The sequence below is a fragment of the Galeopterus variegatus genome, unplaced genomic scaffold (genome assembly GCF_000696425.1).
Source record: "Galeopterus variegatus unplaced genomic scaffold, G_variegatus-3.0.2 Scaffold1555, whole genome shotgun sequence".
NCBI lineage: Eukaryota > Metazoa > Chordata > Mammalia > Dermoptera > Cynocephalidae > Galeopterus > Galeopterus variegatus.
Genome location: NW_007727666.1, coordinates 274,955 through 290,542, shown reverse-complemented (window position 1 = coordinate 290,542; position 15,588 = coordinate 274,955). Strand labels below are relative to the sequence as shown.

At 49.8% G+C, this 15,588-nt stretch overlaps 1 protein-coding gene across 1 annotated transcript in view; it reads right to left on the bottom strand.

Annotated features, from left to right (window-relative positions):
- ITGB5 (integrin, beta 5) overlaps positions 1-15,588 on the bottom strand; it is a 126,010-nt gene that overhangs the window by 29,522 nt on the left and 80,900 nt on the right. Inside the window, exons 9-10 of the mRNA XM_008577644.1 lie at positions 13,098-13,232; positions 5,024-5,453 (exon numbers count right to left, since the gene is read on the bottom strand). Coding sequence (XP_008575866.1) covers positions 5,024-5,453; positions 13,098-13,232 — 565 coding nt within the window. The remainder of the gene's footprint in view (positions 1-5,023; positions 5,454-13,097; positions 13,233-15,588) is intronic.

Here is a 15,588-nt window from a genome sequence, read left to right as displayed (position 1 = left end):
TATATATATATATATATATACTTAGATATACTTTTGAGATCTCACAGTCATGAGACCAAAGAGGTTCTGTTCAAAATTCTATATCCTATTTTACTGAAATTTTCACATTATATAAAACCAAGTAGTAGACTGACTATTAGCAAATTATTCAATATGCTCCAGTGCAGTCATCTTAGGTACAGAGACTGCTGAAAGCATACAGGTTAAGATTGATCTCAACAGTTTACCACAAGGGTAACTCAAATTCTAGGAAATGCACTGTTTGGACACAGAAACCAACAAAGAACAACAAAATTTGAGCAAGAATCTTTTACTACATTAAAAACAACTGAACAGAACATGTCCTACTTCTCATATTCTGTTAGTAAAGGAACTTTGAAGAGTCAACACTTTATGAGACTCCAAAGAATAGAAACTCTCACAATGGGCCCTAGAGGTCCCCTTACATGCAGAGAAAGTCTGTGGACAGAACCATTCTCTAGGTTATGCTGCTTCTAGAAACCAGTGGGAGACACCAGGGCCCCAGTGCACACACATTCCCATGACAATGTGTTACAAAAGTAATGACAGACTTGTCCAATTGCTTCCAGACCCTAACTCTGATTTGCTTCACTACTCATTTTTATGACAGACAACATATTCCAAGCCTGTAATCTCCTCGGTCCTGTCTTTGGTAGGGGCAAGGACTAACAAGCCTCTTTCTGGATGGAAAGACAGAGAAGTGGAAGGAGTTTCTCTGGGGTGTCTCCATCAATTCCAGCCCTGGCTCTGCCTCAGCCACTTCAAGTGCACCCCTCGGCCGCCTCTGAAGACACACCATAACCACACAATCCCCTTCCAGGCCACACTGCAGGGGAAGGGGTGAGAAAAACAGAGAGAATGCTGAAGTCAGCTGCCTGGGAGTGCCTGAGTCAGCATCTTCAAAAGCAGAGCAGTGGTTGGGAAACAGCCTTCTCTCCCACAAAAACCCCAAGTATAACAGCAACCCAAGAGCTCAAAACCAACATGCACAATTCCAGTGGGGGCCTTAAGCTGACCACGGGTGCCAAGGAACCAAAGGCTGGAGTGCTCCCCACCCATTCACAGCTGCCCCCTGAAAGAGCCGTAGGGTTTGAGAGACCAGGAGTTGCTGGGCGCCTCAATGTTGTGCAAGGAGCCACTGCATGAATGTGGGTTATCAAGTCCTGCCTGGAGCTGGGCTCAGTTTTAAGTCTTTCCTAAATTATCAAATACAATAATGACCTCATCCAGAAACTAATTTTTCCAGGAAGACTTGGACAGCTTCATGTTTCAACTAGCTGTTGCTTTTAAATTGAAGGGGTGGAGGCGGCTAGTTGGGGCTGCAAGAGAAAGAGGCAAAATGTTCTAATCAATGATATACTAAAGTAATTCAACTTCAAGTGCTTCTTAGGATATATTATATGAAGAAAATTAAGATACAAAATTATATGCAGCCATAAATATACACAACACTTAGAAAAAACTTTGGAAGAAAGTTTGTTCTTCCAAAAAAGCCTCTTAAAATATGAGTAATGAAATTACAGACAATTATTTTAAAAATTTATTTCTATTCTTCAGAATATTCTGGACCTAACTTCCCTGGATTTTTCAAGTTTTCCTTAATGCATGTGTATGGCTTTTCTGATGAGGGAAAAACATTCCATCTCAGCCGTCCCAGGGAAGTAGTGACTTTGGAGCATGGCTCATCTAGGAGCTTCCAGGACTTGGCAAACTCCTGGTTTCTCTGCCCCATGACATGTGAGTTACCCAATACCACAGAATTGTACAGGGTGAAGGGAAGAGCAACAGAAAGAGCCCCGGGGGCGTTTGGAGATGAGGTCTGGCAGAATTCTGAAATGCAAGGTTAATTGAGGAGAACTGTGGGTTCTGGTGGTTGAACAAAAAAGCTGTGGGTTCACTCAGCGACAAAATATTCCTGTTTCCTAAAGGACAAGTTTTCCCTCCTGAAGCCCACTCAGGCCTCGTCTCCCACTCGCCCTGCACCTCCCAGGCTCTGTGCTCTACTCAGAGAAATGTCATGTCTTAGCAGAGCCCAGATAAGGAGGCCCCTGCAGGCACTGCCCTGCTCCCCACTGAGTGCCAGGCCAGACCCTTCATCTCTGTCTTCTCCTTCAACTTTCAACCTAACACAGGAATAAGTGGTGGTGGCCCATCTTTAGAGATGGGAAAACCAAAAGTCCAAGACAACTGAGGCTGCAGGCTAATAAATTGTGGAGATAGAGTTTGCACATGTCATCTGACTTGGAGGCCCTTGCTCCCAGGCAACATGGGCACAAGCCGTCCTCTGGAGCAAAGTGATCAGAGGCTTATTTCTGGCTCTGGAAGGGAAAGGAGGGACAGTTCTGTGACGTTTGCTAACACCTCTTTAAAAGAAAAACCCTGCTATAAATTGATTACGGACACTGCTGGGCTTCTTGGAGCTTCTGTTGTGGCTGCTAAGGGGAACAGAAACTACATCCTGCCATGCTGGAGTCCCTTAGGCCAGCCTGGGGACTCACAGGGGGAAGGCCCCTCCCAGACACCAGGCACCAGCTGCAGCTCCCAGAGGGTGTGGCACTGACTTGTAAGGGAGCTAGCATTGGGCGAGTCCTCCTTTTGTGCCAGGCAATGTGCTAGGTGCTTTACACACGTTCTCTTCTCCTCACAACAACTCTACACCCAAAGTCCCACAAGCAGCATCTGCAGTCATGGGATTTAGGCCCAGGCCTGCCTGTTACTGAGCCCATGCTTTTTTATGCCAACTCAGAACCAGCCAGCCAACACCAATCTATCATGACTTAGTTGCATGTTTGGCACATCAACTCCTAATTTTTCCAACTAATTTTCTCTCCTATGACATTCATGTGTCCTGTACTTTCTGGGGTGATTGCGATTGTGACTACTGTGGCCCCCCAGCACCATGGATGTACTCATGCTTGTCTCACGGGAAGGTCTGCTCCAGCAAGCCTCTCTTGCTAACCCATGTTCACACAACTCTCAACACTTGTTTGTCACCTGGAGGGGTGGCTGCTCCTCCCACAGTGACACATTGTCCACATGTTTCCACGTGCTCATGCTTGTCTCACGGGAAGGTCTGCTCCAGCAAGCCTCTCTTGCTAACCCATGTTCACACAACTCTCAACACTTGCTTGTCACCTGGAGGGGTGGCTGCTCCTCCCACAGTGACACATTGTCCACATGTTTCCACGTGCTCACATGCACCTCATCTTCCCAGGTGACCCCTGAGTTCCTTTCAAATCCACCCTTCCCACTCGGAAGACCAATCTCAAGGAGGGAATTCTAGAAACTGCAGAATGAATGACTTGTAGAACAAATTACAGTCCTGCCTAAACTTGTTCTGCTCACTATCTTTGCAGGTGGCATGGTGTTGGATGGAAAAGGCCTTTTGAGACACAATTTTTTTTTTTTTGTCTTTTGTCTTTTTCCGTGTCCGGCAACGGATCGCAACCCTCAGTGTTGCCCCCGTACCGGACCGGGGACCGGCAACGGGATCGCAACCCTCGGTGCTGCTCCCGCGCCTCGCTCAGCCAGTGAGCGGGAACCGGTCTGCATGTGGGATCCGAACCCTCGGGCGGGAGCGCCGCCGCGCTTCCCAAGCGGTGCACTATCCAGTGCGCCACCGGGCCGGCCCCCAACTTGTAATTTAACTAGACTTAATGTAAAGTCCTGTGCTTGGATTTGAAAAACTAACTGCTCAAACACAACACAATAAAAACTTGGCTTGGCCATAGTTCATTCAAAAAATTAAAAACCTCAAACGTTTGATAGTAAAATTAAAGAGTGTAATGTGACTATTTAACAGAAAAGTGAATGTATCATTGGGATGTACCAGTGCAAGTGCAGCGTCCAGATCAAGGGAAGCAAACGCTTGGCTGACTCTGGCATTGTCTAGAATGACAACATGCTCAATTCTGTGACACACACTTAACAAGTGATCCAGCCCTCAGAGCAGGAAGAGACTTAGGGTGTCTAGCCTGGATAAGAAGAGAGAACGGAGAAACACAAAGAAGCTTTCAGATGTTTGACAGGTTGTCATGTAGGAGAGGGACTCTAGAGTGTGAACCACTGGGTGGAAGTTACTGAGAAACAAGTTTCTGTTCAACATAAAGAGGAACTTCTAAACTATGCAGGTGGCAGGTGGAATAATGGCCCCCAAAGATGTCCACGTCCTAATTCCTGGAACGCATGACTATCCCACCTTCTATGGTAACAGGAACTTTGCAGATGTGATTAAGATCCTTGGGATGGGAAGACTTTCCTGGGTTATCCTTGTGGGCCCAATGTAATCACAAGGGTCCATATAAGAGGGAGCATCCGAGAAAGAGAGGTGGCAACAGAAGCAGAAGTCAGAGTCAGAGAACGATCTGAGGATGTTGCACTGCTGGCTTTGAAAATAGAGGAGGGAGCCACAAGCCAAAGAACACGCACGGGCAGCCTCTAGAAGCTCGAAAAGGTGAGGAAAAGGATTTCCTCCTAGAGCTTCTAGAAGGAATACAACCTTGCTGATACTTTGATTTTGGCCAAATAAGATCCAGAGCTGTGATGGGATAAATTTGTATTGTTTTAAGCCACTAAGTTTGTGTTGATCTGTTAGAGCAGCAATAAGGGATGGATATAGTTTCTAACAAGGGGGTGGCTATTACCAGCCCCAACAAGCTCTCTGTCCTGGGAGGCGGTCAAGCAGAGGCTGAACACTTCCACCTGTCAGGAATGCCACGCAGGCGAGTCCTGCATTAATCGGGAGGTTAATGGCCCACGGGGAGACCCCCAACTCTGAGAGTCCTCATGATATGGCAGTCCTTCTCTTGCCCTTGAAATTGACATGCTGGTCCCTACCACCATGCCTGTGGTGGGCAAACCTTGTCCCTGGTCTTCTGGGACAGCCATGGTTGTGACACTTTCTACCACCACCCTGAGGAAAAGACAGGCTCTGGGGAGATGTCCTAACAGCACCTGGGCCTGGGTCTGGCTCATGGCAACAGTGCTTGCCAGGGACACATACCTGAGCAGAGGACTCCCTTGTTCCTGGCACAGGAGAAGTTGTCACACTCGCAGAAAGGCCCGTAGATCTTGCCGAATTCACTCTCAAAGCAGGAGCACTGGTTGCAGCTGCATTGGCCGCGCCCGCTGCACAGAGGCTTGCCCTCCGCCTCCCGGCACAGGTTCTGGTACACACTCTGGTTCTCCCCCTCCTGGCACTCGCACCTGGTGCCCAGGTGGCTGGGGTTGCACTCGCACAAGCCGCAGACGTAAGTGCCATTCCCACTGCACCTGGCACTGTTGGGCTCCAGCCCCGCACTGCAGCCGCATGTGCAGTTGTAGGCAACCCCCACCTGCAGGCTGTCCCGGAATCCCACCGGCCTCAGGGCGAACACATGCTCCGTGTGCCTGCCAGGGCAGCTTCGGGCCTCCACCGACACCTCAAAGGACGCCTGGGCAGAAGGAAGAGAGGAGACATGGTGACCACAGCGAGGCAGGGCCTCCCTATCACCCAGGGACCACCAAGCACAGCTCCCCTGAGAACCTCGGTGGAGAGTTGCAGCCAACTCCAGCCCTCTCCAGGCACACGGCTAGAGCCACTGAGTGGCCCAAGCTGGAGACCTCAGAATCAGCACAGTCGCGCACTTTATGGAGAAGAGAATATTCAGGTGTGCTAACATTTGACACGCATTGTGCTTGGTTCTTTAACATCCATTAATGACCTCTTCTCCTCACGACCCTAAGGAAATGGGCTTCTACAGAAAGGTACAAGGATCCACTCAAGTTCACACAGTCCTTGTTCTCCCCTTCTCACGACCCTGAGGAAATGGGCTTCTACAGAAAGGTACAAGGATCCACTCAAGTTCACACAGTCCTTGTTCTCCCCTTTCTTTTCACTTCTATCCTATCCTCTCCCACCCCACTGCAGTGCACCTCTCCCTTACCCATTTTAAGTCATTCACTCAACAGATATTTTCTGGGCACTGCTCTGTCAGGTGCCGGGGTGGTGAGTGCCGCCGGCCCCTCTGTGGAGAGGGTCCCTTCCCGCTGGAGAAGGGATAAGCTGACCCTTGAGGTCTCGTCGCAGACACACCTGCAGCCCCTGTGCCTTCTGTGGGTGGTTCTCACAGCTGTGTCCTTCACGATCAGCCACAGCCCTGAGGTCTTACGCAAGAGTCATCACCTGATGAGATGCACCATGCAGGTGGACACTTTTTTCTTTTGAAACAAAACCTGTAAGGAAGTGTTTCCAACTCTGGAGATTCTCGTGGGTTTCTGTGGAAACAGGCAGCAAGGTGGACCTGGCTGGGTGGCAGACGGCGGTGCGGGAGAGACGCTCGCCAGCCGCCCACAGGGCTGGGATGTGAGGAAAGCGAGGATGATGAACAACAGTGCGACACCCCCCCCCAACACTCCACTGGGGAAAAGAGCCACATGGGGGCCGAGTCACCCAGCAGGGCCCCGGGAGCAGGGCACTGTAAGTCCCATGGAAATGCAGACAGATGCTGCCCGCCCTGAGGAAGCGCCGTCGCTAGTGCTTCTCCCAGAGTGGGGCAGAGCCCCTCAGACAGGCTGGCCCACTCCACAGACTGACTCACTGCCTCTGGGCCCAGATGTCTCTTTTTTCAAAGGTTCCTCAGATCACTCTGAAGCTCAGAATGGGTTAGGAACCACTTTTGGCTATTACTATTCTTAATTCTATTATTTGGGTTGGAATAAAGCAGGTTTTTTAAAGTCATTAATATTTTACTAGACACTTTTCAGGTAATAATGTTTATTTTTTGAGAACATTGGAAATATGTTTCTATAGATCGCTATCACTTTAAGATCTTTACTACTTTCAAAAGGCCTCCCCTCAGGTTCTGTGACATCTAGGGACACGCTGCATGGGGTGGGGACATGGGGTACTGAACAGGAGGACAGACCCAGCAACCTAAGTCCTGGAGAAACCCTGCTTGGCAGCAAGAGGACTTGACAACAGACACCCAAGACTCAGCATTAGCCTTGAGGCTCAACAGGAGAGGAAAGGCCTCCCCTCAGGTTCTGTGACATCTAGGGACACCCTGCATGCGGTGGGGACATGGGGTACTGAACAGGAGGACAGACCCAGCAATCTAAGTCCTGGAGAAACCCTGCTTGGCAACAAGAGGACTTGACAACAGACACCCAAGACTCAGCATTAGCCTTGAGGCTCAACAGGAGAGGCTTTTGGACAGTTGAGCTGAGGACAGTGACCAGGAGCCCAGGGGAAGAAAACACTGGGCGAACCAAGCCAGCTGCAGACAGTCTGGACAAGCCCCCACTCACCCTCCATCTCTATGTGGGTGGGGGAGAAGGCAAAGGAGAGAGATTGACAAAAGCAAGTTCATGGCTAAGTTCCAAGGCCCTGAGGTACAGGGAGGCTCCCAAGGTAAGGAAACAAGATGGGGATGCAGCTGGGCACTGGGTTGTGCTAATGTCCACACTGATAGTTAGCAGTTGCCGCGTGCCTGCTATGCACAGGCACTGTGCTGGGCATGTCCACAAGCATCTCTTCTACACACCCTAGAAAGGAGCATCCTCATTTTACCATGGAGAAAAAGCGGTTGGTGGGATCCATGGACTTGGCCATGGTCACACAGCCGGTGGGGGGTGGGCCAGGCTTAGAACTCAACACATCACCTCCTGGAAGGGGGTGACCATGTAGACACCCAGTGTCCAGATCTGGGGGCACAGGGAGAGCCGGCCTGACTTACTTCAAGGACCATGTGATGGCGACTCCCAAAGTGGTGGCCAAATACTTCTCCAAACCTTCCTGCCTTGGGCTGGGAATGATCTGAGCCTGCAGCTGGGAAGGGATGGAGGCTGAGCCTGACCAAAGGCACCCATGGGGCCATCAGGAATGTAGAGGCCTTTGAGAGGCCAACACTGTCCTCACTTCTGAGGCCCAGAGAGAAACAGTGACTTGCTGGAAGCTACCACCTCTCAGGGATACAACTTGCTGGATTTGTTTAACGAAAAGGTTTGCCCCACAAAGGCCTCTGTAGGTCAGAAATGGAATAAACTACAAAGGAATACTTGGACCAAGAGCCAAAGGCATTTAATTATCAAAAGACTGTGGGCAGTGTCCATCCCCCATGGAAACCTGCCCGTGTCAAGGGATAAAGTAATGAAAGAGGGAGTTACATCTCCTGACTCTTGCTGTGTTTGCCTGGGAGCAAGTGAAGAGGTTAGGGAGCCCCTGGGTCAGGGCTGGCACCCGGATCACCAGGACGTAGAGATGCTCAGGCACCGCCTGCCTGGCCAGGCAAGCAAGCAAGTCCCGGCGGCCTTCCCCAGTCGAGGCGTCGGTCCAGTCCAGCTGCTGTCTGTCTGGCCCCATGCGGCCTGGCATGCAGCCGCTCCCTGATACCCAGGCAACGGCTCTATTTCAGCCACTGGGTCTCGGCTCCTGCTGGGCCCAAGAATGCTATAAAAACCACTTTGGGAACAAGTAATTCTGCTCACTTACCCCTCCTTTCAGAGAGTCCATTTTCCCTACTGGATTAGGAGAGGATCCAGAGAGGCTGGAAGGTAACTGGACTGAGGCTTCCTGCTTCTCTGCCCTGATTACTGAGGACTCCGACTGACCCCAAGTACTCCCCAGCTCCTGAGGCTTTCCATTTCCCCGTTCAAAGATTCCAGAGAAAGGTCCCAGACACAGCACCCCTCCTGCCCAGTCTTCTTATTATACCCTCATTGGGATGCCCCTGGTTCCCCTGAAGGGCTATGGGCCCCCTGCCCCAAACCCACAAAACCCAAGGCTGTGCAGATGCCAAATCCACTCAGATGTCAACGAAACAAAGAGCTGGGATGGGCACAGGGTACAGAGCCACAGAGGAGTGGACAGGAGCAGGGAGTGCCATGGGAAGCCCGTGACAGGGGCTCACTGAGTCCTTTGTACTGGGCATTAGCCTAGCTGCACAGCCAGCCACTTGCATACTGATTTGTCAAAGGCAGTAACTGAGAAAGCCAAGTCCTGGTGGTTAGGACTACTCCATCAGCCCTCACTGGTGTTAGGACCAGGGGAGGAAAATTAGGGAAACAAGTAAAATCACTGGAGAACAGAGCCTCATTGGATTTGGGGCTTTCAAGGTTTTATTTAAAGAGAATTTCTCTTTGAAGACATCCTTTTCCCTCACCCCTTGCCCCTCACCTGCTTCTTGCTAGATGGATGTCTTAACCTAGAGAACACAGGGTAGTCACAGAACCACCGCCTCTGGTTGGACGTGACCACAGAGCTGCTTGCTGCCTGCCCTCCACCACCTGGCAGGAAGCTGTAATTACAAGGAAGGGAGAGCCACCTGGCTGCCACTTAACCCAGCTGTCCCAAGGCTGCCTAGTCACGGGCTGTGTCCTCATTCGTGGGACAGATCCTGAGACACCAGATGGCATGAACCTTGCCTGCTTTTCCTAATTGCTCTTCTCCAGGCGAGTCCCTAGCCCTTCAGCTGTGCTCCACACTCTTGCTTACACCCGAGCCATTCCCTGACTTGTCCATAGCCCTCCCAACTTGTCACACCAAAGAATGGAACCCACCCACCAAGTAATGGCCAGACCCCTTAGCTTGGCATGTGTGCCTACCAGTGTGACCCAAGCCAGTCCTGCTCCCCTCAGTCCCCAATCCCTTCCTTTCACCACCATGGCCATCACCCTCTGCTGCCTTATTACCCTTGCAAACGGGTGATGCTTTCACCAGAACAGACTCACCTTGCTGCTCTGCACCGGCCATGCCCATAATTGGACCACCCCACCCTCCCTTCCTATGTCTGGAAAGCTCCTACTCATGCTCTGAGCCTCAGCTCAAGCAGCACCCCTCTGCCATGCCAGGCCCTTCTCCCTGGGCTCCCACAGTGCCATGCCCAGCTGTTATCAGGGTGCTTATCACCCTCCCTGGGGCTGACTCGTTTGCATGTTTATTTCTTCCACCAGACTCTGAACCCCCGACCTGTCTGCTTCCTTCTTACACCCTGGGTGAGAACAGTATTTGGCATATAAATACTTATTGAACATGAGTGGATTTCAACACAGTCACTGGCAAGTTCTGAAATGTATGTCCTTGGGACCAATGTCCAGAGGGAAATACCCACATGCTCGTAGCACAGCTGGTTACTGAAGCCCAACTGGAAACTCTTTGGAGAAAGGCAGTTACACCTGAGAGGAGGGATGGAAAGTTTCTCTTCTTGGGCCAGGGTTAAGAAAATCAGACTTGGCTGGCCAGTTAGCTCAGTTGGTTAGAGTGCAGTCAGTTGGTTAGAGACTAAGGTCAAGGGTTTGGATCTCTGTACCAGCCAGCTGACCCCCCAAAAAGAAAGTCAGACTGGTCCCAGCTGGAAGTGTATCCCTTCTGGCTCAGGGCTCAGGGGAAGTGACAGACCCCTCTCCATCATAAAGGGTGTTGTGGGAAAGCCCCCCGCTGCCCCCCACCAGGTCTGGTTCTGCGGGGGTGTGACTGTGGAGCTACATGCCATCCCTGCCACCCCTGCCCACTGAGGGCCTGTGCTTAGGTAATGCTCTGCTGCTGCTGCTGTCTTCAAATTCTTTTTTTTTTTCCTTTTTGTCTTTTTTACTGACCGGTAACGGGATCGCAACTCTCGGTGTCGCGCCCGTACTGGGGACTGGCAACGTACTAAGGACCGGCAACGGGATCGCAACCCTCGGTGTCGCGCCCGTACTGGGGACTGGCAACGTACTAAGGACCGGCAACGGGATCGCAACCCTCGGCGCTGCACCTGCACCGCGCTCAGCCAGTGAGCGGGAACCGGTCTCCACATGGGATCCGAACCCTCGGCGGGAGCGCCGCCACACTCCCAAGCGGCGCAGTCTCCAGTGCACCACCGGGCCGGCCCTGTCTTGAAATTCTTAATAATTTTTGAGCATGGGCCCATGAATTATGTAGCCAGTCCTGTGCCCCTGCCTCAGAGGCCCTCATGGCCTGTGTGGACCTTGTGAGCAGCACCCTGTCCAGCTCTGACAAGCAGAGTGGCCACTGCTCTGTGCCAGCCTGTCTTCCACCACAGAAAACAAATATCCCAAGGCCCTTGCACAGAGCCCCTGGCCACGTGACTGTGGTTCTTGGACAGCAAGACAATAGCACTGGGCCAATGAGAAGAAGCGAGCCAGCAAGGGAGGCTTACCCGAGGGCCCGCTGCTGCTGGGACAGGCGACGGCCCATCAGATCCCAGAGGAAGAGCTGTGGTCGGTGTGGGGAGAAGCACCCTTCTCCTTTACTACTATTTCAAATGCTCTAAAATCATCCCGTTATAGTAGACATTTTTTTACTTTTGTGAAAAACTGCCATTTAAAATCTTTTCCTGGGCAAGCCCGGCGGCGCACTCGGTAGAGTGCGGCGCTGGGGAGTGTGGTGGCGCTCCCGCCGAGGGTTCGGATCCCATATAGAGACCGGTCCACTCACTGGTTGAGCGCGGTGCAGGCATGACACCGAGGGTTGCGATCCCATTACCGGTCACGAAGAAAAAAAGACAAAAAGGAAAAAAATAAAATAAAATCTTTTCCTGATTTCTGGACAATGTCTCCCTATCTTTCTCAGGTATCTCAGCAAAAACCAAAATGTGTACACTGGAGCCTGCACACAAGGGCAACGACACCTGGGTCCGCTTCTTTGAAGCTTTCACTTCTGAAGCACAGAGACGAGGGGAAAGCGTGGGCTGCGGCACCGGGGCTGCGGGTGCGCGCTGCCAGTGGGACTTCTGGGGAGGTTCTTGGGCCCCGGTTTGCACTTCAGTTTTGGGCACGTAAAATGGGGAAGTAACAGCTACCTTACAAAGCTGCTGTAGGAAGCAGAGAAAGTAGCCGTCAGGCCCCTACCACAGTACCAGGAGCATCAAATGGTAACTAACATGACTCCCTCTGTAGCAGGCAGGCAATGACTGGCAAGGTGACTCGGTTCGGAGTGAAAAGACTATGGTTTGGGTGGTGAGTCCACTGCTTACTAGCTGGGTAAGCTTGGGCAGGCCCCTCACACCCCCAAGTCTCAGGCCGCCCATCGGCAGTGAGCATAACGCTGGGCTCCCCACCTAAGCCGCAGGCTGTGTAGACCACATGTGATAAAAGCGCTCAGTAAACTGTGTTCTTCCAGAGGAGGCTCCTGTTCATCATCACACTTTGTTCTGATACGAGTCCTTTGAGATGGGTATGGCAGGAGCAAATCATGGGCACCGAGAGGCCACGTAAGGGTGGTGTGGGGGGCTGGCTTCAGAACCAGAAAGCCCTGGTTTTGAACTTGCACTTGGTACTCACTGGATGTGCACCTTGGGCAATTAGTTCTTCGTGCCTCAGTTTTTCTTATCTGTCAACATGAGTCACAATGTCTTCCGTACCGGGAACTAGGTGGGGAACACAGAGCTATTCACACTGCCTACTTTGTTTCCCTCTTTGTTTCCCTCCTTCCCGGGACTAACTGCATTGTCCCCTTGGGTGCCATGAGGGACCCCAACAGACTTGTAATGCTTTTCCCTTTTTCACTTAAAGCAGCATAAATTGGCATCGGTTCCTTGCATCCAAAAAGAGTTTCGACTTCATGCTCTTATTGTCAACAAACATACCAGTTCCTTTGACCTTCCTGGTTTCTAGACAATTCGTCGTGATAGTGGCTTGTCACTTTTCCTCTTGAAAAAAGAAGTGAGCACAGAACTCCAGTTGCAGTCCAACCCATACAAAGAAGATTGGAAGCATTGTCTCTGGGGTTTCACAATACTTCTATTAACACAATCTCAATTGGCATTACTTTTTTTTTCTTTTTAAAGCAACACTTTATTCTCACTGAGCCTCTGATCCATTAGAACCTGCCAGATGTTTTTCTTTCACTATCAAACCAACTTTCCCATATCCTATTAATATTCTGAACTAAATGTAAGATACTAACCTTGATGATTTCAAGCCAGATCAATTTTGAAAAAATATTTTTAAATCTTGGTTTTCCTGCTTTATGATATCAACTGTTTTCTCCAGCTTTGTGACCTTACCACGTTTGATAAGCAGGTCTTCCGTGAGTTCAACCCAAACCAATAGTAAAAACAGACAGACAAGAGACACATAAACCGGGGGTGAGAACTTACCGTGTCCCCGATCTTCAGGCCCTCACACTTCCTCTGACCAGGGTAGGATACACCATCTTGGCAGGTGGCAGTGAAGAAGAGATTAAGATCCTCAGGCTGATCCCAGACTGACAGCTCCACTTTAGACCGGATACTCTGAAGGAATAGAAAAAATGGAGCCCAACCACTTAGTCAAGGCTACCGCTGGGGTGCTCCCCACACTGGTTTTCTGATGCACATGTGGCTTCCTCTAACTCAGGAGTTCCACACCAAGGAAGGAGCCAGTGGGCTTGGTTCCCTGCCTCTCTGTCATCTTTTTTCTTCTCTCCATACGCACACACCCTCTTGCTAGACCTGGCTTGATGTTTCCCTGTGAGCTTAGCGAGGTTGATAACGGTCCACCTGCCATATGCTATTTTTATGTGCTGCAAGGTGCACACTCCATCCCCTGCTCACCTCCTCATCCCCACCCTCAGCTTCAGAGATGCAGTGCCTCAAATCTTGCCATGTGCTCTCCCATCTTTGGGCCTTCATAAGTGCCCAGGATAACATTCCTTTGCCCAATGGCTCTTCCCTCCTCTCTTCCCATGGCTGGCTCCTTCGCATCCTTCAAGAGCAGGTCAGCGGGCCCTTTCTCCACGTATCCACCCCATCATCCTTCTCCCTCACGCCTGTGCTCACCAGGTCAGGTCCATATTCATGAGTTTGAAACTACATTATGAAGCACAATTTGGGGGTAATGCTGTAACACTGCTTTTCATACTTGAAATAAACATTTACTTTTTAAAAAACTACAAAAAAAAAAGAATATTATGAGATAATCCAATCTTATATATGGATTATGTTCCCAAGATAGTGAATGAAACAAAAATCAAGTCAAAATTACCCATGAGAGTAGAAAAAATAAAAGACTGAAAACATCAAGTGTTGGAAAGGATGTGGAGCAATGGGGCTCTCACTCCTGCTGGTGAGAATGTAAATTGGTACAAACCTTTAGAAAACCATTAGGCACCATCTACTAAAGCTTAGGCCAACCTCAGACCTTTGCATTTACCCTAGGATTATACACGACAGAAATATACACGTCACCAAAAGACATGGACAAGAATCTTCACAGCAACACTGTTTGTAATAGCTGGAATCAGGAAACTACTCAAATGCCTATCCACAGCAGAATAAACTTTTTAAAAAGCAGTACGTTCACAGAGTAGAATACCACCCCATAATGAGAATGAACAAAGTACATACATCGATGAACCTCACAAACATAACATTGCCCGAAAGAAGCCAGACACAAAGGCATACATATTGTATGACTCTATGTATATGAAATTCAGAAGCAGGCAAAACTAATGGTTGCCCTCAGGGCACAGAATTGAAGAGAGCATGATAGGGACTTCTTGGAGCCGGTGATCTGTGTTTTTGACTAGGGCGCTGGATCCTCTGAGATATTTAGTGTGTGGAAAATTTGTGCAATTTTCTATATGTCTGTTAGCTTTAAAAAAATGCCCTTGAAAATCTCCGAAGAGATGCCACTTGGGAGACTAAGGCCAAATGAAGTCCTTGGCTTACATTTAGGGGCCATATTTTACCAAAAATTAAAAATCAAGCATCTTTTTAACACTAAACACACTCAGTATAGCAGGATGTATGTACTCTGAGTGACACACAGAACCTAAGATCAGAGGCCCATCTCCTTTCTCGGGTGCACTGTAGGGAGCGTGGTCGTTGAATAGAACAGCAGGCAGAACTGCCTCTTGCTCTCAAGAGTTTTCTTTTTCTCTTTCTTTGCTGAGCATGTAGTGCGAAGCTTGAATAAAAGAAATATGTAGTTTTCCCAACAAATAAACAGTGTGTTGGAAATACTTTGTAAAGAAGTCTCTCCCTTTGCAGCAAGTTGTCTAAGTGCCTCTACAACTCTAAAAATACTATCCCCCTTTTAAATCCACTTCCTCTTGGAAATGCCAGCCTTAACTGGCCAACGGTCACAAAAGTACCACTCAACACACACAGCACTATGCTGCTGAATGTGAGTCATTATTCACAGACCTGTCTTCCCCACTGTACTGCGAATTCCAAGGGCCGTATCATATATCTCTCCGGGACTTAGCACAAGCTCTTTCTTGTTGAATGAGTGGACGGATGGCAGGATGGATGTTTCAATAACAGCTATGCTAAGGTACTCAGGCCCAGTAGATGAAACTTAAAATTTATTTTTTCAAGGGCTGAGCCGTGGTGCACTCGGGAGAGTGCGGTGCTGGGAGCGCAGCAGCGCTCCCGCCGCAGGTTCGGATCCTATATAGGGATGGCCGGTGCGCTCACTGGCTGAGCGCCGTGTGGCTGGTCTCAAAAAGGACAAAATAATGCCGCAGGTTCGGATCCTATATAGGGATGGCCGGTGTGCTCACTGGCTGAGCGCCGTGTGGCTGGTCTCAAAAAGGACAAAAAAAAAATAATAATAATAATTTATTTTTCCAAGAAAAAGTAAATTGTAAAAAATAGATTTTTAACT